Source organism: Gymnodraco acuticeps, unplaced genomic scaffold, assembly GCF_902827175.1.
Source record: "Gymnodraco acuticeps unplaced genomic scaffold, fGymAcu1.1, whole genome shotgun sequence".
In the NCBI taxonomy this organism is placed as follows: domain Eukaryota; kingdom Metazoa; phylum Chordata; class Actinopteri; order Perciformes; family Bathydraconidae; genus Gymnodraco; species Gymnodraco acuticeps.
This window is the reverse complement of record NW_022991383.1, coordinates 70130-90417: the sequence shown is the minus strand read 5'-3', so window position 1 is coordinate 90417 and position 20288 is coordinate 70130. Positions and strand designations below refer to the sequence as shown.

Sequence of the window (20288 nt, the reverse complement as noted above, 5' to 3'; positions counted from 1 at the left end):
ATACACTTACACATCTTCTAAAATGTACAATTTCTTTAATGAGCAATGTTTTATATAGGTAAAGTTTTCATTTTAAATACTACACCAGGGGACAATCATGCACAGACTGAGGACGAGGACTTCAGAACCATTTAGTTCTTCATCCATTCCTCCTTTTCTTTCCTCTCCTGGACCACCTCCTTCAGGTATGGTGACAGATATTGAACATCCTAAAAGGAAAAGATACGAAAAACATGAGACAAATGAAATCACCATTATCAGAAGACTAATAATTGTTTGATTAGATAGGTGTGATGCATTATCATTAAATAATATCCAACCCTATAGTTTATTGATCCTTTTTATACTTACTTACACTTGATTATATAAAGAATTCCTTAATTTTTGCATCTAGCTACAAATGGATTTAGCAGGCAAGTCTCTAGTAGTAAAAAAGGGAAATGCTGCAGCTATTAGCATTAACTATTTAAAACTAAAACGTATCTGTGGCGAATCAATGTCATATAATATAGTGTCTTTACATTAAACTTCACTTCAACCCTTAACAAAAACACATATGAATACGTTTATTGCACCTCTTCAAACTTTGTCCACTGCTCTTTAGGGAGGATCTGCTGCTTCATGGAGAGATCCAGCGCTCTCTTCACCCTGAACACCCTGTCGTTGTACTGGTTCTCTGGGATCCTCCTCAGAGCCTCCACCACATCCGTATCCTCATAGAGCGTGTCATCGCGCATTAAACCTGTCAGAGAAAACAATGCTTTAAAAGAGCTGGAAAAGTGTGGGAAATCGATTATAAGATGGCCTACACTCATCCGAGGCAATGATGTTCCCCCCTGTACATTTAAAACAAGTACGTTTATACTCTGACTATTTGACCAATATATATTGACTTACCCAGCTTGTTGAAGCCGGCCATGCTGTAATACCATTTGCGGATCCCCATTAGGAGCCTGCCTGTTGCTACTGTGAACATGACAAGAAAAGACAGAAATTATTATTCACAAACCTTAATTTAAACAAGAGCATAATGGCAGGTGTAAGGCTTGGATCAGAATTGAGTTTAACAGCTTAAAAAGGGATGCAACTACCAATTATATTATTTCATTATTGATTAAACATTTATGCTATACAATTCAGGCAATACAGGATTCTTAAATCCCAAAGCGATTTGTTAAAACATCTTGTTTTGTGAGTCAGAATCTAAAATATGTTGAGATGAATATGATATTACACCTAAAAGAAAGGCAATCTATAATTGAGAAGTTGAAACACAAATTGTCCATTTATCAAAAATAGTTGGCAATTTTTTGTTTCAGCTCTTATGCAACCCCGTCTGTGTAATAAGATTCACTGATTTCTTTAAGTCTGCTATTACTGTGTATTGTATTGGCGAACATATTATAATTGTTTCATTATTCATATGCATCAGATAAAAGGCCCTTTTATTCTGTAACTGTTCTGCTTGCTTGTTATTTTTATCACATTTAAAAATGATCTTAACGTCTTGTATTTTTAAGCCCTTGTAAAGCACTTTACAAATAAACTTTCATAGCATTCACTCAATATTAATTCAATTATAAATGATGTGACTCACCTTTGACTTACAGCGTATTAACTATGTTCACACTACACTATCTGATAAAGACAACAAGTCAAGGATGACAACAATAACGAAAGATAATGTGCCCTTCTGTGATCAATAACATCTTCAAGAGCATTTAAAGACAGCAACACATCAGTGGCTGAAATGCTAAGAAGCTAACCGTAGCTGACCCGCAGTACGCCTATAGATGGTACAGCAAAAAAACTAACAACGCGATAACAGCTGCTGGTTAAGACATTAGTAAAGGTCTAATCAGTACAAGGACAGCAGAGAGTGTCTAGTAGGTAAATAAATGTGCCAATGTGATCAGAATTAGCAGCTAGCGCTATGCTAACTTCAGATAACCCTTAGCCTCAGTTAGCACGGGGACACTAGAGGACACACACAAGTCAAACGCATCAAAGGCGAATACAGTCAGACAAAATAAGCACGACATAATTGTATATGTTACAATACTATATACATTACACAATGACACTACAACACACAATGTAGCTTAAGTTTAAATCACAAATGATAATGTAAAAAGTGCTGTTGATTTACCCGGTGCCCTCGACGCCATTTTTACCACTCAACTGAGAGCAACCGCGGTGAGTTATTCTTCTTCTTCCTCTTCTTCTCTCAGTTTGTGGCGGATTGCAAACAACTTTAAGGTGCATACCGCCACCTACTGTACAAGAGTGTGTATCACCATATCATCCTATCAACACTTGTGGAATTATACCACTGTATACGTTGTTTTAAATTCTTAAATACTTAAGAATGGCCTTCCTGATAGCTTTTACTCCCTCACCTTCTGTTCCCAGTATCCCCACCAGGCTCCACTCCCTTCCTGCCTCTCTGACCCTGTCACTTAGTTTCCCCCTCTCTGTTTTGTACATGTTGCAGTGTAATATGATGGTTCCACATTTTCTTTCACTCCACACCCCCTGCATTCTTCAGCTTCGCTTTTTCCCATTATAAACATTGCGCCGTTTAATCCTGTATGATCCAATCTATTTGAGTCTAGTGATGATGATCTCCTCCCGTCTGTTCCTTTCTATATAGATCTTTATTATGACTGATTTATGTAACTTGTGGTATCTCCTCCCTTTCTGATCTTCCTCCCACCTTTTCTGTCATATTCCCATACCCTTCTTCTTAATTATTGCTTTTCCTTCTCCTTTTCCAAGTGAAACTGTAACGTTTAGTTTGGTTTAGTTGCGCAATTTTACATTAGTTTTTTTTAAACTGCTTTATTGCCAAATATAGCTAGGGTTACATGGTGACGACATATAACCACAAAAGATATGGAGAAATTAATAATAGAAAATAACACATTATCCATTTATCATGAGTCTTCAAGGCTGAAAATATGTGTTGTATTTATAAACACGCTTTTGGTTATACAAGTTACTTTTGTGAATGTAAAGTTTTGCCAGGTTAATACAAAGACCAATATTATATTACTGTTTTTGTACTGAGCTGCAGACATAAAAAAAAAAAACAGCACATAATAATAGAAAAAAAATAAGTTGAAAAAATTATTTTCCAAAAGTTAACAATACAGGCCTACGGACAGCTACAAATTAGGTTACATGAAAGTTCCATCACCAATTCCACACAAAGTGCAATTTATATCAGTGTACTTTCTTTGTATGTGCTAATAATGCTATGCTGGATAGCATCAAAGGAGAAGTTTAAAACAGACATCTCCTGATTTGTAACATTACTGATTTTCAGTTGGATCTTAAAACGTACTTTGGTTAGAATTTTTTTTTCGAACGTGATTTGTAAATATTTTTACTTCAATCCTAATTTCATCAGCGACGTCTTTAATTTGCTCATTATTTTATCCACATTTTACTTTTATAAAATTACACTATTATATTAAAGAAACTGTAATAAATCGATTATTTTAAACTTATTTTGTTTATCTTAAAGCGCATTTCTGTCATGGAACTAACTGGAATAAAAAACTAGTTTGTAATTAAAGGTCCCATGTCATGGCCATTTCTACTGATCATAATTCCACGTAACAGACCAATCCGCGGAGCCGTTACGTTACGTCACTATACCCAAGAAGAAAAAAATGGAAAAACAGAAATCTCCAACGAGGCGTTCTGGGGCAGCATAGACAGGTCTTTTCTGTGTTAGAGTTTTACTCGCTACAGGGTGTACTTTGAGGGTTTGTGACTCTGCAGACCATTTACATGCATAAAAACCTACATAACACACAAGGGGACGGGTAATAACCAGAAAAGCATGACATGGGACCTTTAATGTATTAAAAAAAAATCTATAAAACATGTTACACTATTGACTTTTTTACTGGTCAAGTCCGTGAACTTAAAACACATCATTCATTTGAGGATAACAACTAGCCATCATCATGATTGGAATGAAAGGTATATGGAGGTAGAACAGTTACAGTGGAAGTCCATTTAAAAGTGCAATGATGGCATGAGTATGAATCCTTTTCAAGTAAATGTTGAAACACCAGATACAAGTAAGAGGGCTGTTCAAAATCTTATTTAAGTAGTAACTGTGAAGGTAAACTTCTGTTGTTGCAATGTTGAGGTAGAATGAAGGAGTCTGGAACCGTTGTTAGCCAAAAGCACTGAAGAGTTTTATTGGAGAAAGTACAGACAATAACGGCCGGGAGATCATCTTAGTTTCACACATGTCCAGTGCTCCACCAGCGATCTCTGAACCAAAAGACACAAAACATCTAACCAACACGAGGAGAGGCGGGCCTCCAGAAAGCCCGCGTATAATCAATAGCCGATGCAAGACAATGATCTGCTTGTCTCAAAGAGATGCTGCCAGATCTCAAACCCCCCCACGGATATCGGAGAAGCGTTTGACCTGTGACCTCAACCTACAGTGGAGTCTTTGAGTGACTACAAGCAGATGTTTGCAGTATCACAGACTCTAAGGAACCATAAAAGACTCTATAAACAGATCAGATGAAAATATTCTCTTACAGTAACAGGTTTATTAATACAAAATAGCAGCAATAATAACTGACCTTTTTCAATATTATATATTGGGGACCTACAATTTACAACATAACAATGCTTCCTACCGTAAACACTGGTTTTCTATGGAATATCTAAATGTGTAAATGACACTAAAAAAAATAATATTTCCCTTTAAATTGTACTGGAGCCGATGAAGAACTTTGTTACATTGCGAAAATCCTCTCAATTTTTTCAAGCAGTTTTCAAAACATAAGTTATGATCAGTCGTAATCAGTGTGGACATTTATTTAACAATGCATTTACAACACTTTCATTCCAACTCAGTTGATGAGCTGAAGTTTACAAGCCTTCATGTCTTCAGGTGTTTGACATTTATTTATTCTTTGCGCTTGATCGTTTGTTTCCTGAAGAATCAGAGAGTCTTTTGGAACAAAGAAAAATCTGCAGATTTGGCAAGAGCCAACTCAGTGCAAAAAACATGATTTGGCATTATCACCAGCCGTTCCAGGGAGATGTAGTTGGGCAGGTCTGGGTTATACTGAGCCTTTCCAAGGTACTCGAGGAACTGGTGGCGCTCTCTGATACGCATTAACCTACAATTTAGGACCTATGGGAAGATATATCAAATGTTAACATTATAATTTTGAATATGCAATAATTCACATTTGTTTTTGTTTAAAAAAAATCAACAACCAAAAGCTTTCATTCTACCTGTGGGAACTTGGCGATCAGGTCGTGGGGCACCTTCATGGTATTGTGGACAAAGTCAAATATTTGGGTCAGCTTCTTTTTGTTTGCTGTCAGAACCTTCGGGACTGTAATAACTATGTGTTGGATCTCGTTTTCCTTGAAGCCGAGCTCCATTTCACACACCTGTTGAAAATATTTACATAAAGGAATTTAAAACACTGCACTCCACAGTTACTCAATGATGTTACCTAATAATGTCCTTTGTCACCCAGTACCTTCAGGTTCTCTTTAACAGGCTCCAGACTGCCACACAGTAATCTGGGTAGACGAGCTAAAATGTGCCGTGTCTGGAGAGAGAAATAAAACAAGCTGTGATATGCTTTTTTCTTTCCTACAAGTCAATTGAATTTTGTGAAAAAATAACAGAGACAAACATGGCTAGGCTTCACAATGAGATCCCTCCCATCAGCCAACTTACATTAGAAGCACTGAGTTTGAGTATCTGCTGGTAGAAGCCCATTCTGTTGTCCAGCCTCTTCACAGTGAAGTTCAGTATATACGGAGCTCTGGACACCATGGATGCAACAATCTCAGAGCTGAACTTCTGTGACTTAAGAAAGTTCACCCTTTGAAACACCAACAAATACAACATTATTAAAGGTCCCATGTCTTGGCCATTTCTACTGATCATAATTCCATTGTTGAGGTCTACTAGAATAGATTTACATTGTTCCAAAATCACATTGGTTTTCTCATACAACATCTCTGTATAGTATGTGTATTCACTCTGTCCTACATGCCTTGTTGGAGCCTTGCCTTACTACATACAGTAAGATTGTTTCATTAAACTTCTCTCATCAATCTGATTCCATTTAGAATCAATTATTTGGAAAATATAAATGACTGTAATGTTTTTTTGTCACCTGGAATGCAGGTTCTCCAAATTATCAGTGAGAACGAAGGGGTTTTGCGTGATGATGTGACCAAAACGAGATTCGTCCACACCTATATCTTTGAGGAACAGCAGCCTTGGGGCCACATCTGTGTTGAAGTCGAGCTTCAGTAGCATGGAGCCCACATTGGGCCTTTGTTCAAGCTTCCACAGATCTACACCTGCAATGAGAAGATAAAAGATCACAAACGTGTAGCTGACATGGGTACTAGATCATTTCCTGTATCACAGTATAGCTAAATATGCCTTAAAACTACAGGTGTTGTGAAATATATTTTAAGAAATCTGAAGTTTAATTACCCAGCTGCACCAGTTTGCTGAGCGTCTCAGACTTGTCAACATAGTCTTTTAGAGAGATGGAGGCAGGGGGGAAGTCAGAAGGGAATGTTATACTGACAGCCTCTTCCTCACTGATCAGCTCTAATGCTGAAACCTCAGCAGCAGCATCCAGATCTGGTAAATGAAGAAAAAAGACAGAACAATGTATTCAACTCCCTCTCAAGATAAATGAACACTTAAATCAAATGCTAGTTATATTAAAGGTCACCTATTATACAAAATCCACTTTTTCATGTCTTATATACATAAACATGTGTTCCCTCTGTGTAAAGAGACTCTGAAAGTTTCAGGAAAAAAGATCCGCTCACTTTTTGTCCTGATCAATTTATATAAAAACCAGTCTGAAAATTAGATGATCAGATTTTGGCCACTTTATGATGTCATAATGATTTGTTGGCTTGTGTAACCATTAGCCAATCACCAACCAAGGTACCCCACACCTTATCACCTGATGCCCCGGCCACACGAGGACGAAAACGGCCGTTTGCGTTACTGTTTAGTGTCATATAGACCGTTCGGCCACACGAGGACGACCGAATACGGCACTAAACGACTGAGGAATCGATAACGGGTCCCAAGGTGGATAGAACGGCATACGCAACGCTCTGGGGGGTCCAACGGCTCCGTGTGTACGCCCTATACGATCATTTTCTGATAATGATGAGGCAATAGCAATAGCCCCGCCTCTCCTGCTCACCCCCGCGTCAAAGTAAACTGCACACTGAATTCAGATTATTTATCTTTCTCTCAATATGGACATAAACGCGAGTGAAGTCTAATCTGACAGGACGGAGACACGCAGCTCTGCTCACCTGCAGCTCCTCCCGCTGTGATGCGGCGGTGAACGGAGTAAAACACACACTTCAAGTCAGATCATCACCCTTAGCTATTTTATTTATTACCTCTCAAACTACCTAAACTAGTTATAAATATGTTTATTTTTACTGTCGGCCGGGTCACTCATTACTGGATCAGCTGCTGCATGAGACAGACACTGACGCTGTCCAAAGAGAGGGTGGAAAAAGAGAGGCTCCATGTATTTTATTATTATAATATATAGATTCGTTATTCATTTGTTTTAAAGCTCAATAAATAACAAAGAAGACCTTTGACCGGCACTTTTATAATTTTGTCGGAAGGTTTAAACTTTAATACACGTTGACTGGCGAAAAACTCTGCCCGGTTCCCTCGGCCCCCACCGCGGAGAATAAACAGAAGGGCAACCATGACAACCATGCTTCTTCGCTGCTTTTGTGGAGGAAGTTACAGCGCCACGTACAGGCTCCTGCATATGTACTGCAGCTTCTCCAGCGGTTGGAGCTAAACGGAGCGGTCTCGTGTGGACAGACACTATCCGGATAACTATTGCGTGTGGACGGAAGCTTGTTTGCGATTGCGTTTGCGTTAATCCTATGCGTTTAGCCGTTTTCGTCCTCGTGTGGCCGGGGTCTGAATCTCCTCCTAGAGCACCATTGTGTTATTTTTAACCAAATACCTCTCAGAGGGGCGTGGGGAGTGGCTCCTTATTTTCATCTAATGTAAAAGACACAGAATAAGCACTTTTGAAACAGAGCTGAAACAGAGGGGTTTATGGGATGCTACAATACATGATCTGTTTGGTATTTTGAGCCAAACACTTCAGAGACATGTTTTGTGTATATCTGAGACCTAAAATATATTGATGAAAAACAGTATAATAGGGGACCTTTAAAAGGGATTTAGGCAAATAAATATACCTAATGGCATATTAGGCACAGACACAGCATCTCTGATTGGCAACAGGGGGCTCTTGTATGCTACAACATTAGCTGTAGAGGTTTCTTCAACATTCTTGTTTTCCAAAGCTTCAGTTGCCAGATGTTTGGTAGCTAAGTCACTGTAACAGAACATCTGTTGTTTCCATCTCTGTCTCGTCTGGCTTGTTGTGTGATTTCCGTTGTTAATCGAGCAATCATTTAGGATTTTGCTTGATCCCCTTGTAATGCAATGTCTAACTTGAGTGTTATACTGCCAGGTGCGAGCCACTGCCTTGGAGCGGAGAAGATTTCTGCCTTGTAGACAGAGCTGTGTACAGGATGAAGCCATGGTGAATCTGCAAAGGAATTATTTGTTTTAGTTTTTCTGTCAAGCATATGAATAATTGTAACATTGAACTATTATAAATAGGTAAACGGTTGACAACAATATCAGGTTGTTATTAGCTTAGTCTTATAGGTCTCCTTATGATGGAATCAATGTATTGTTAGTACAAGTATGAGTACAGTATACATTCTGATTACATTTACTTTTGTAAATGCAGAAGAAAGTTACAATTTGTATCATTCCTACTTTCCAATAAAAGTATTAAAGAGCAGTATAGTACTTGCTCAATCAAACGCATATATATGTTGTAATATCTGCAAGGTCATACTGTTTGTAACTCAATGTGTATATTTGTGTTTTTAACTTCATGCGTATGTTTTTCTAGTGGCTGCTTAATTGAGCTGTTCATGGGTTTGGTAGCGTGTAGAAATAAACACTGTGTCATTCATATTGAGAGAAGTTTAGGAATATTTCACCTTTAAATTTGTTTTGTGTTAATGCAGGTAAGGTTAAGAAATAAAACATACGTTTTGTATATTTTGAACGAAATCTAAAATGAAAATTGTAAATAAGCAATCTGTATGTAAAAAACCCACCTGTATGTAAATTGTAAATAAGCCATCTGTATGTCAAATATGTCTTAAATTATATGAGGAATTTGAAATGGGGGACCCTGATGTAAACAAGACGAAAGTCTTTCTCTGGTCTGTATCCCCTTAACAATTGTATGTGTTGAGCTGTACTGTACTGTACCCAATATACAAGCTGTTAATAAACTTTTCAATCAATCAATAGAATGTTGACATACAAGAGGCTAGGTTTGAAAGCTAGCATGCTACAATAATATAACGCCTCTTATAGTCACCAAAGCCAACATATTATTTTAGATTAACTTTTTACTCACAAGTATTGTATCCTCAACTCAGCTATCTCATTCACCAGTATGTCTCAAAGTCATCCGTTATTAACAACGCGTGGGTAACATTACCGGAAGAATCACCGGAAGTGTCACTTTTGTGGGATGTGCCACAACGGTATATTTGTGGGTGACACCAAAGGCACTTAATATACATAGATAATTTGAAAAGCAAAAATATTTCAATAGGGGAATGACAGTTATACAATCAAAAATGTTCTGTCTTCCACGTTCTTACAATGTGTCTTTGGTTTAAACTACAGCGTGAATCTTCCTATGGTATTTTCAAATATAAACCGCCTCGTTAGCTCAATGGTTTAGTCCATCTACAGTGTTCCTGCTAAACAGCATCTACTTGTCTATCTGCTTTTCAAACTTCTAGTATAAAGGCGTTGCAATTAATAAAATAGCCAACAACTGCAAAATGCCGGTCGCTGTGTCTCCAAAAACACACCGGGAGGATGATGTCAACTATAACTTGCATTTCAGAATGATAAACGAGCAACAAGTGGACGATATCTGCCTTGATTTCTTCTACAAACCGCACACCATCACACTCCTGACAGTCACTGTGCTCAGCCTGATGTACTTTGCGTTTACAAGGTAAACCACAGTGTTTAATGTAATGTAAATATACACTGAGGTAGATAAGCTTGGGATTGTTAACTTGTGATACTGTTATGATACAGGGATGATGAGCAGTCTGATAACAACCTCCGAGTTGGTATTTTGGTGGTTGTCTCCTTCTTCTTGGTCATCAGTATCCTAGCCTTTCCTAATGGTAAGATGTATCTTTAATTTAACACACAGCAATAAATGGTACTCTATTGGAACCAGCCCATGCTTATGTCTTGTTTTCTGAACTGTAGTTCAAAGTCTACTGAGATAAATCTGCAATATATTGACAATGAGTTGATTTAACTTAGGCATTTTTCAAGCACGGATACAAAATATTCTTTTTAAATGCACACATAACTTAACATGTTTGAATGGTCAGCACTATTCAAACGTTTGAAATAAAATTGAGATTTTGAAAAGTTTAAATCTAGAATTAAGTATTTAGAATAACAACACGAGTATGATTTCAGTGTGAAATGCTGGATCTAATTCAACACTAAGTGTAGCCTAAATATCAGGTGGTTGACACTAGATAGCTGAAGTTTTCCATATCGACTGACCTTGGTGGACTTTGAGCAAATGTGCTTTTTCTAGGAATAATACAAACACTTACTCGGTGTTCTTTTTTCTTCATCAGGACCTTTTACCAGGCCACACCCTGCAGTATGGCGAGTGGTGTTTGGTGAGTGTTATCGTTGCATCTTTAAATCAGCTGCTGTTTAGAGAAAGTGATGAGTTAGGCAAATGTACAAAGAAACACAATATTCATATAAAGCTCTTTAAGATCTTTAATGCGTGCACGCATGACGCCTCCCCAGGAGTTCTGCGGTCTATGAGGCTCAGCTTTTTAAAGGCATCAAGACATGCAAGTCACACAAACCCAAACACTCATCAGATGCCCCCCTCCACAGGACGTCATAAAAGGCCCCCAACTTGTTTATCTTCATTCCTGTCTATCCTGTAGTTTCCAAATACATCTGATTTTCTTTGCTTATTTAATCCGTCCAGGTTGGATCTGGGCTAGATTTGTTTCGATCCTAACTCTCTCCTCTCCCCTGTAGGACTCAGTGTGCTGTACTTCCTGTTTCTTGTCTTCCTCCTCTTCCTCAACTGGGACCAAGTAAAGTTACTGATGTACTGGCTGGACCCAAATCTGCGCTATGCCAAACGGGAAGCTGATATCATGGTGAGGATATTTTAGTTTCTTGTACTCTTGATCAGACTAAGTTCAGCAAATGCAGTTCTTATTGTTAAAAGATGTCAGGAGGATCAATGGAAGGATTAAGGATGTATATTTCTTGGATATAGAGGTTGAGGAAATATTTACCAAGGCCTCAGCCTTTCACCCAGTTAATCACTCTCTCCCGTTGTCAGAGTTCGGGAATGTGACCTCAGAAGGCCACTCTCTCCTTGGGAATAGTTTTGACTAGAATTAGAAAAATACTTGGGATTTGGGGAGAGATCTTCAGAATTGCCTGGGCAGGAGTGGTATCACCTCGTTGCTGCAGCAAATCTCTTTGTCAATTCTCTGGCCGCAACTCCCAATAAACCTTGAAGTGTCTGACACACGTTCAATGTCTACAGTGTTCCCCTTGTGTTCTGAGTCCTTGCTCCAGAAAGTAATTTTACAACAGAAAGTTGAGATGAGAAGACTTCAAACGCTTCTTATCATTTAGTCACTTTTCTCTTTCAGGAATATGCTGTGAACTGTACAGTGATAACATGGGAGCGGATCCTGACCCACTTCGACATCTTTGCATTGGGTCACTTTGCAGGCTGGGCTGTAAAAGCGCTGCTCATCCGCAGCTACGGCCTCTGCTGGACCATCAGCATCACCTGGGAGCTCACTGAGGTAAAATGCATCTGTTCAAGATGTGGCCCAAAACAGAAATGTAGTTTACGAGGTCATTAAAATGATCTGCACATAACAAGAGCTGTCGCTGTGACTGCTGCCAGTTGTTGACTCGGGAGCTTAGATTACAGCATTTAGCCTGCCATGGGATTTACTCATCAGAGAATTGACTGCGTTACCAATCAACAAGGTACAAAAATAATCCAAATATCAGACTATAGAAGGCTTCAAATGGTTTATTAACTAAGGCTCCTCTAACAATGCAACATATAATCTACTTAACATAAAAGTAAAAGAGTTAAAAGTGCAATAAAAAGACAGTTGTACAGTGCATTATGAACATACAGTGCTTTAATGGTGAACCTTTACAGAGCTCAGGAGTTTAACAGTCTATGGCCTGTGTGATAAAACTGTCTCTGAGTCTGTTGGTCCAGGAATGTTGTCCCGTGATAAAAAAAAAGAAGCTATTTCACAATGTATATAAAGAAAATGTTTATGTTCACACTGCTTTCTATTTTTTTTCTCCACAGCTGATCTTCATGCACCTGCTGCCGAACTTTGCAGAGTGCTGGTGGGATCAGGTGATTCTGGACATCCTGTTGTGTAATGGAGGAGGCATCTGGATCGGTATGACCGCCTGCCGGTATTTGGAGATGAGAACCTACCACTGGGCCAGCATCAAGTCAGTTTGGCTCTTGTTCTTAATCTTCAACTTTGATCTTTTCTTTACACTGTCCTTAATAAACACTTAAAATGCCTCTTTTAAAAGCATAAGGTTTAATTGGTAGCTTACTTTTTATGCTGTTTACTTTTGATACATCTACAAAATCAGGTAGTCCTGGCAGATTCTTATATAGTTTGTGATTCTAAAGCTATGCATACTACGTTCAATGCAAGATCACATTTTGTTGGGAAAATACTGAATGTTCCTTCTATATCAGAGTAGCACATGATAACAGAGGCCCTACATGTATGGCTACATGGATGACGCTCATGAGACACTGTGTTGAAGTTATGATAGCTATGTTCCTAATATTGGGGACACAGCCCCTAGAGAGATAGGCGTATGACTCATGTTTATTGCTTACGCAGGCCTTAGTTAATATCAGTGACGTGCGGTGAGGTTCATGGCTGGTGAGGCACTGACTCTTTCAGAGTCAGATTTACAAATATTATATTCTGACCTTAATCGAAATATTCTGTTATTTTCAAAAGCTTTTTTGGTCTGATGTTTCGATTAATTTGAAACAGACCGTTCAACAAAAGGATACCCACAATCTAAATATTGGATTGTTCTTTCTTAGTAAGATCCCATTTTCATTACCAATGTGGTCTTACCTTGACTTGAAGATGAAGTCCATGCTATCCTTCTGGACAACAATCTCTATTACTTTTTTGTAAAAGTCCTCCTTATTTTCCTCTAGTTTCAAAAGTCTAGTTTGTTGTTTGAGTCTACGGTCTACCGTCTCTGCGTAGAATAACAGTAGCAACAAGGACCTGTGGGCTCACGTGCGCCCCCTTCAGTGCGGCAGAGGTTATGGCTGCCTCCCCTGGTGCTTTTTCATTGCCGTTGTACGGCGAGCCTAAATATCATATATACGTGAAATAAGTTATTTAGAGACTATGGATGGCGAGGATAAATGTAATAAAGGGATCTACAAACATTACATTGGTGACATACAGTGAGATGGTGCCCGCTTTCCAGACAGTTTCTGTGAGGTGACGCATTTTGAGGTGAGGCAGAGCTCATCTGTGCCTCACCTTACCACACAGTAACTGGCTTGAGCGCGCTCACAAAATAAGTGCCCGCGCTAAATTAGTGCCCGCGCTCCAGCAAATTACTGTGGGCTTACGTGAGGCAGAGCTCGTCCCTGCCTCACTTCTCATCGCTACCCGTAGTTGTAGCGGAGCTCGGCAAATTTGCTGATTTTGACTATAAAAAGCGATTGGAATCATACATAAATCAACAACACAGATCAGTGAAGACATTTTATTATTATTACTATTTAGTTTTTCTTTAGTTGTTTTTCCGTTACATTGTAGTATGGCCAGTCTATGAGTATGACAGGTGAGGCTCTGCCTCCCCTGCCTCCCCTGACTGCACGTCGCTGGTTAATATTTACTAATGTCAGAATACTGCTTTGAACCAGTATTCTTCCATCTTGTTGACTGTAACACCCTCTCTTGTATACAGTGGGGCAGTATTTAGTCAGCCACCAATTGTGCAAGTTCTCCCACTTAAAAAGATGAGAGAGGCCTGTAATTTTCATCCTAGGTATACCTCCACTATGAGAGACAAAATTAGAAGAAAAAAAAAATCCAGAAAATCACATTGTCTGATTTTTAAAGAATTTATTTGCAAATTATGGTGGAAAATAAGTATTTGGTCAATAACAAAAGTTCATCTCAATACTTTGTTATATACCCTTTGTTGGCAATGACAGAGGTCAAACGTTTTCTGTAAGTCTTCACAAGGTTTTCACACACTGTTGCTGGTATTTTGGCCCATTCCTCCATGCAAATCTCCTCTAGAGCAGTGATGTTTTGGGGCTGTCGCTGGGCAACACAGACTTTCAACTCCCTCCAAAGATTTTCTATGGGGTTGAGATCTGGAGACTGGCTAGGCCACTCCAGGACCTTGAAATGCTTCTTACGAAGCCACTCCTTCGTTGCCCGGGCGGTGTGTTTGGGATCATTGTCATGCTGAAAGACCCAGCCACGTTTCATCTTCAATGCCCTTGCTGATGGAAGGAGGTTGTCACTCAAAATCTCACGATACATGGCCCCATTAATTATTTCCTTTACACGGATCAGTCGTCCTGGTCCCTTTGCAGAAAAACAGCCCCAAAGCATGATGTTTCCACCCCCATGTTTCACAGTAGGTATGGTGTTCTTTGGATGCAACTCAGCATTCTTTCTCCTCCAAACACGTCTAGTTGAGTTTTTACCAAAAAAGTTCTATTTTGGTTTCATCTGACCATATGACATTCTCCCAATCCTCTTCTGGATCATCTAAATGCTCTCTAGCAAACTTCAGACTGGCCTGGACATGTACTGGCTTAAGCAGGGGGACACGTCTGGCACTGCAGGATTTGAGTCCCTGGCGGCGTAGTGTGTTACTGATGGTAGCCTTTGTTACTTTGGTCCCAGCTCTCTGCAGGTCATTGACTAGGTCCCCCCGTGTGGTTCTGGGATTTTTGCTCACCGTTCTTGTGATAATTTTGACCCCACGGGGTGAGATCTTGCGTGGAGCCCCAGATCGAGGGAGATTATCAGTGGTCTTGTATGTCTTCCATTTTCTAATAATTGCTCCCACAGTTGATTTCTTCACACCAAGCTGCTTAACTATTGCAGATTCAGTCTTCCCAGCCTGGTGCAGGTCTACAATTTTGTTTCTGGTGTCCTTTGACAGCTCTTTGGTCTTGGCCATAGTGGAGTTTGGAGTGTGACTGTTTGAGGTTGTGTAGGTGTCTTTTTTACTGATAACGAGTTCAAACAGGTGCCATTAATACAGTTAACAAGTGGAGGACAGAGGAGGCTCTTAAAGAAGAAGTTACAGGTCTGTGAGAGCCAGAAATCTTGTTTGTTTGTAGGTGACCAAATACTTATTTTACCGAGGAATTTACCAATTTATTCATTAAAAATCCTACAATGTGATTTCCTGGATTATTTCCCCCCATTCTGTCTCTCATAGTTGAAGTGTACCTAGGGTGAAAATTACAGGCCTCATCTTTTTAAGTGGGAGAACTTGCACAATTGGTGGCTGACTAAATACTTTTTTGCCCCACTGTATAAGCATATCAAGGACTCTACTCTGGGAACTATTTGTCCCACGCAGCCCTGTGTGTGATGACTACTTCCATTCTTGCAAGGATAATAAATACATGTATCCTGATATTGAAGATCAAGCCGGTGACGAGTGATATTTTTCGAACACATTTGTATGAATCTCGATATCCTCTATAAAGTGCGCATATTTTGTTCAGGGAAATCCACACCACCACAGGGAAGATAAAGCGAGTGGTGCTCCAGTTCACCCCGGCCAGCTGGACTTATGTGCGCTGGTTTGACCCAAAGTCCTCCTTTCAAAGGCTGGCAGGCATCTATATCTTTATGATCCTCTGGCAGGTACTGTGCTGTATTCCTTGATCTTTGATTTGCTTTTTGAATTGTCTGCACTGTTAGAGCTGTATCTGCTGATTATCAATTCATAATATTCTCTAGAAAAACTCCACATTTGTTAGTTATCTTGCTGCTCACACAAAATATCCATAAGTAATCCTTTAACCTTGTCCGTCTTACATCCTTTATCCGCACAGCTGACAGAGTTAAACATGTTCTTCCTGAAGCACATATTCGTCTTCCAGGCGTCTCACGCTTTCAGCTGGTTACGCCTCATCGTCCTTGGAGCCATCACTGCACCCACTGTACGGTATGTTCAGCCTTCAACTACACCAATGTGCAACAAAAGTCTGGAAACAATGTTTATGGTAGTATTTATTCCTGGTGTTACAAAATTAAGTGGCATTTGTTGGCCGGTTTTTGTCTGACATTCAAAACTTAAAATGCTTACTATGTTGTTGATAAGTGAAAATGTCCTTTTTTTTTAACCTCTTTCAGACAATATTATGCATATATGACTGACACTGAGTGTAAACGAGTTGGCACCCAATGCTGGGTGTTTATGTAAGTATATTTTGTCTTATCCCTTAGAAACATTTAACAGGACTGGGTATTCCCTGAAAAGAAGAGCATACAAAAATAATTAAATTGGCGATTACAAAAGGAGGGCATTTGCAGCAGAGCAAGGTCAAATACAATACCATTTTAGTCATAGCTTACTGTATTATAATGCCACACCCTTTGTATTAAAAGTGTTTATTTCCAGTTGCAGACTTGCAGACTGTTATTCCATTATGTTTTTAATTGGTATTATTTGAAGGACTGTCACAACATTTTGAGTTTTCCTCATTTCTTTTTTTATTGCAAATGCCATGTTTTGGGTCAAACCCACTTGTATCTGCCTGTCAATAAAATTGCAGCATTGTAGTTTTACAACTGATAGCAGTGAACTTTGTCCAGTGTATGGTAGGTTTCCTTTGATCTTGTCGACATATAGCACAGTAAAGGGGATGTGCTGGATGGCCATCCCTGTTTTTAAATCAAACAAATCAGAGCGGCAGTTTAACGACACGTGATTTGGGTTTATGGTTGTGTAATGTATTGGCCGGCTAAGCAAGGTATGTTGTAGATTCAAATATGATAACCAATCAGATTTTGACACACCTTATTTCAGTTACCGACTACTTCCTTCAAGTGGGAACATATCAATCAAATTTATAGCGGTACACACTGAAACCAGTTTTGTGTTAGTCAAATGCCCACAATCTCGCCCTTTTTTCCCTGATTTTACAAGCTTATACGACAGGCAAATGGTTCATGTTTAAACAGGTTTTATATTCCGCTTTTTTAACAGTGTACTTCTAGCAGTCAATTGAAATTCATAACGTAATGTAGTTATTGACCTCACCTGAGACTCAAAGCTGCATATACCCTCAGTCTGCTCTAGTTTCCATAGCAACGAGACAGGCTCCCTCCGTCTGCATGACACACATAACGTTGAATAAGGCTCTCTTGTTCAGACTTTACAATTGAGTTGCATTCCCCACAGCAGGAGTATAGCGAATGAATATTGTTACGGGTATGAACGGCGAGGGAACAATAATAAAAAGCACATTCATCTGCCGCCAGGTGTATGCATCCACAGAGGTGCTCCACTGCAATGAAATGGTGCTACCATGAGAGGGGGCCATTGTAAAATACAAAAACTTCCCCTTACCATTTATCTAACACTTGTATATTTCCCTTTAGTGCCATCTCTCTCCTCGAGGCTCTTGTTTGTGTTAAATTTGGTAACGACTTGTTTTCCAAGACACAAGTTCGCTATGTCCTCCTGTGGCTGGTGATTCTGGTAAGAAAAACGAAAGTGTATATGTGTGTGTGTGGACTGATGGAGGTTAAGCTTCACTGAATAGATGCATCCTGATTATGCAACTATATTTCCTGTGCAAAGACCATAACCGAGATGCCTTTATGTACATTTTCATAAAGGGAAACCAACCACTGTTAATGTATATTACACACCTTCATGGACAAGTATTGAAAGGCACTGGATTTCATGCTGACCTCTGCTTTCATGTTTCTGTTTCGTAACAGTCACAAATGTGTGTCAGAGATCTGAAGCATGTTTTTAAATCTGATTTGAGTGCTTAACGCAGCTGCATATTTCCTGGATGCTACTCATGAGTTCATCACAGTGTTTGACCCCTTCAAACAGCTCAAAGATGTAACTATTTCCATTCTTGCTAGCTTGTTCACATGCAAAACAAGTGTGGTTATATTTATTTCTGATAAAAATAATTTTTTCTCATGCCCTCGGGGGTAAAAAAACAAAAGAAGAGTTTAACTTTAATGCTTTCTCTTCTACATTTTAGGCCTTCATCACACTTCTATGTCTATATGGGATGATGTGGTACGAGCAAAAGAAAATGAAGGTGAGATGTTGTTTAGTTTTTTTTTTTTTAAACCTTCTGTTATATTTTAAGAATTAATTTACTTGTATATATAGTCAAGATGACTCATTGTAGTTAAAATAAAATCCACAATAAGTCCTTTTTAATTCACTTTGAGTTGTAATACTAGGAAAAGCACAGGTGTTAACATTAGCTGTTCTATTCAAGTTTGACAGTGAGTCAGTTTGTACAATACCAGGAACCTGAAATAAATTATGTTATTACTATTTATACTTTCCCTGTCCTACTGTCTGTTAATCCCTGTGGTGTTTCTTGCTTGCTATGTAGTTACTCTTTAGAGCTGTTCCTCCTTTTTGACCACTCTAAACCTCCTTCTGTTTACAGAGCCTTTCTGTACAAAGTGAAGACCACGATGACAGCAGTGTTGACGAGTCGTGCGGTGTCGTCCCAGTTGGCAAAGCAGGTTAGTCTCTTAAAAGGCAGATTAATGACCACTTTTCTTTAAACTCCATCCCAAATGTAAAGCATACTTTGTCTGTTTCCCTTCATAGCTGAGAGAGATTCATTGAGTTTACAACCTACAAAACTGAGGGAAGAATCTGTGAGGAACAGATTTGTGAATGAACATGGAGGAAAGGAACAATAAACAAGAGCACTTTTAGGAGGACGCGACCAACAAGGAGCATAGAGTATGCAAATAAATGTACTAAAAACATGTTGTAAAAGTTGCTTCCTAGGGGTAAGAATGCAGACTCCAGAACAAATTCACACCAGCGAGCCTTTATACAATCGGGTCAAAGGTGAAACACCAATTACAGCTTAGGCAGCATTTACATATCTTAATACTGAAGGAAAAGCACGTAATTGGTCTTGCATTCGATGTCAGTTATTTCAACCAGACTTGATCAAGTAAAGAATATGCACTGGATTTTAATGTTTTTTTTACCAAAAACACTACACACATATCACACATCATGTTCTACCTAAAATTACTAAACGTTGTTTGGACACTTTGCCCTGTGGGAAATGTAATGTCCAGTCCAGGGAAATGTTTATACTAATGTTTACTAAGAGTTTTGTTTTGCACCTAACCTCTTTAACTATTTTTTTAATATGACTGTCTACTCAATGTAATGCCTTGCTAGAAAGCTAAAGAGCACATCGTTTTGTAAGACATTTCATTTGGTGATGAGTTTTTGTTTAACTTTTTGGATTTGATACATGTTTGTATGTAATCATTTCTAAAATCAACCACAATTAACACTGATTTGTAAAGCAGTGTTAGATACACTACTGTTTGCTTTTCTGCAATTATATTTATATCAGGAGAGATGTTTTTGTGTACTTTAAATGACAAGTAGAACCAAGTGTTACTAGACCAACTGTAGTGTTTTCAAGTTACCCTTTTTAACTCCAAATTATGTGAAACTGTGGACATTAGTGTTTCTTTGTTATTATAGGGTGAAGTTCATGATAGGTGTGCTAAGATAATACTGTGACATTTAATGCAAAAGCACTGTGGTGGTATGAAATATCAGAGGATACGCACTTGTGAAATTATCTTTTCACTGGCTATTGATTTTTTTAATGATCCTAATGAATGTGATATTAATATCAGAAAGTTAGTGACTAGTCAATATTAGTTGTTTTTAATATCATTAAATTATGCAATAAAATTCATATTTGATAGAGTGTGTTTTCAAACTTCCTAGTTGTCAGCTTTTTTAATTTGTGTTT

General features: G+C 38.7%; 3 protein-coding genes across 5 annotated transcripts; 1 reads left to right on the top strand and 2 right to left on the bottom strand.

The window, feature by feature from the left end:
- Positions 1–15: 15 nt before the first annotated feature.
- On the bottom strand, positions 16–2385 carry LOC117563129 (cytochrome b-c1 complex subunit 7). Its single transcript, XM_034241303.1, has 4 exons — positions 2150–2385; positions 898–966; positions 576–742; positions 16–209 (listed from the first exon to the last, which is right to left on the bottom strand). The coding sequence occupies exons 1-4, from the start codon at positions 2166–2168 to the stop codon at positions 132–134; spliced, it is 333 nt and encodes a 110-aa protein (XP_034097194.1). The 5' UTR covers positions 2169–2385; the 3' UTR covers positions 16–131.
- A 2187-nt stretch (positions 2386–4572) lies between these two features.
- Positions 4573–11122, bottom strand: mterf3 (mitochondrial transcription termination factor 3). 3 transcript variants are annotated; one of them, XM_034241300.1, is made up of 9 exons: positions 11047–11122; positions 10780–10881; positions 8287–8642; positions 6512–6664; positions 6183–6372; positions 5738–5885; positions 5535–5606; positions 5281–5442; positions 4573–5176 (listed from the first exon to the last, which is right to left on the bottom strand). In XM_034241300.1, the coding sequence occupies exons 3-9, from the start codon at positions 8633–8635 to the stop codon at positions 4982–4984; spliced, it is 1269 nt and encodes a 422-aa protein (XP_034097191.1). In that variant the 5' UTR covers positions 8636–8642; positions 10780–10881; positions 11047–11122; the 3' UTR covers positions 4573–4981. The 3 variants fall into 3 exon arrangements, with proteins under 3 accessions (XP_034097191.1, XP_034097192.1, XP_034097190.1); XM_034241301.1 differs by lacking the exon at positions 11047–11122 and having other exon boundaries at positions 10780–10946; XM_034241299.1 differs by lacking the exons at positions 10780–10881; positions 11047–11122 and adding an exon at positions 9537–9638.
- ptdss1b (phosphatidylserine synthase 1b) lies at positions 9883–19310 on the top strand. The gene is made up of 13 exons (XM_034241298.1): positions 9883–10151; positions 10238–10329; positions 10804–10848; positions 11228–11352; positions 11860–12018; positions 12549–12700; positions 16005–16146; positions 16338–16450; positions 16639–16704; positions 17890–17989; positions 18513–18572; positions 18936–19014; positions 19103–19310. Exons 1-13 carry the CDS (start codon positions 9973–9975, stop codon positions 19195–19197), a joined length of 1407 nt encoding a protein of 468 aa, XP_034097189.1. The 5' UTR covers positions 9883–9972; the 3' UTR covers positions 19198–19310.
- The last annotated feature ends 978 nt before the right edge of the window (positions 19311–20288 follow it).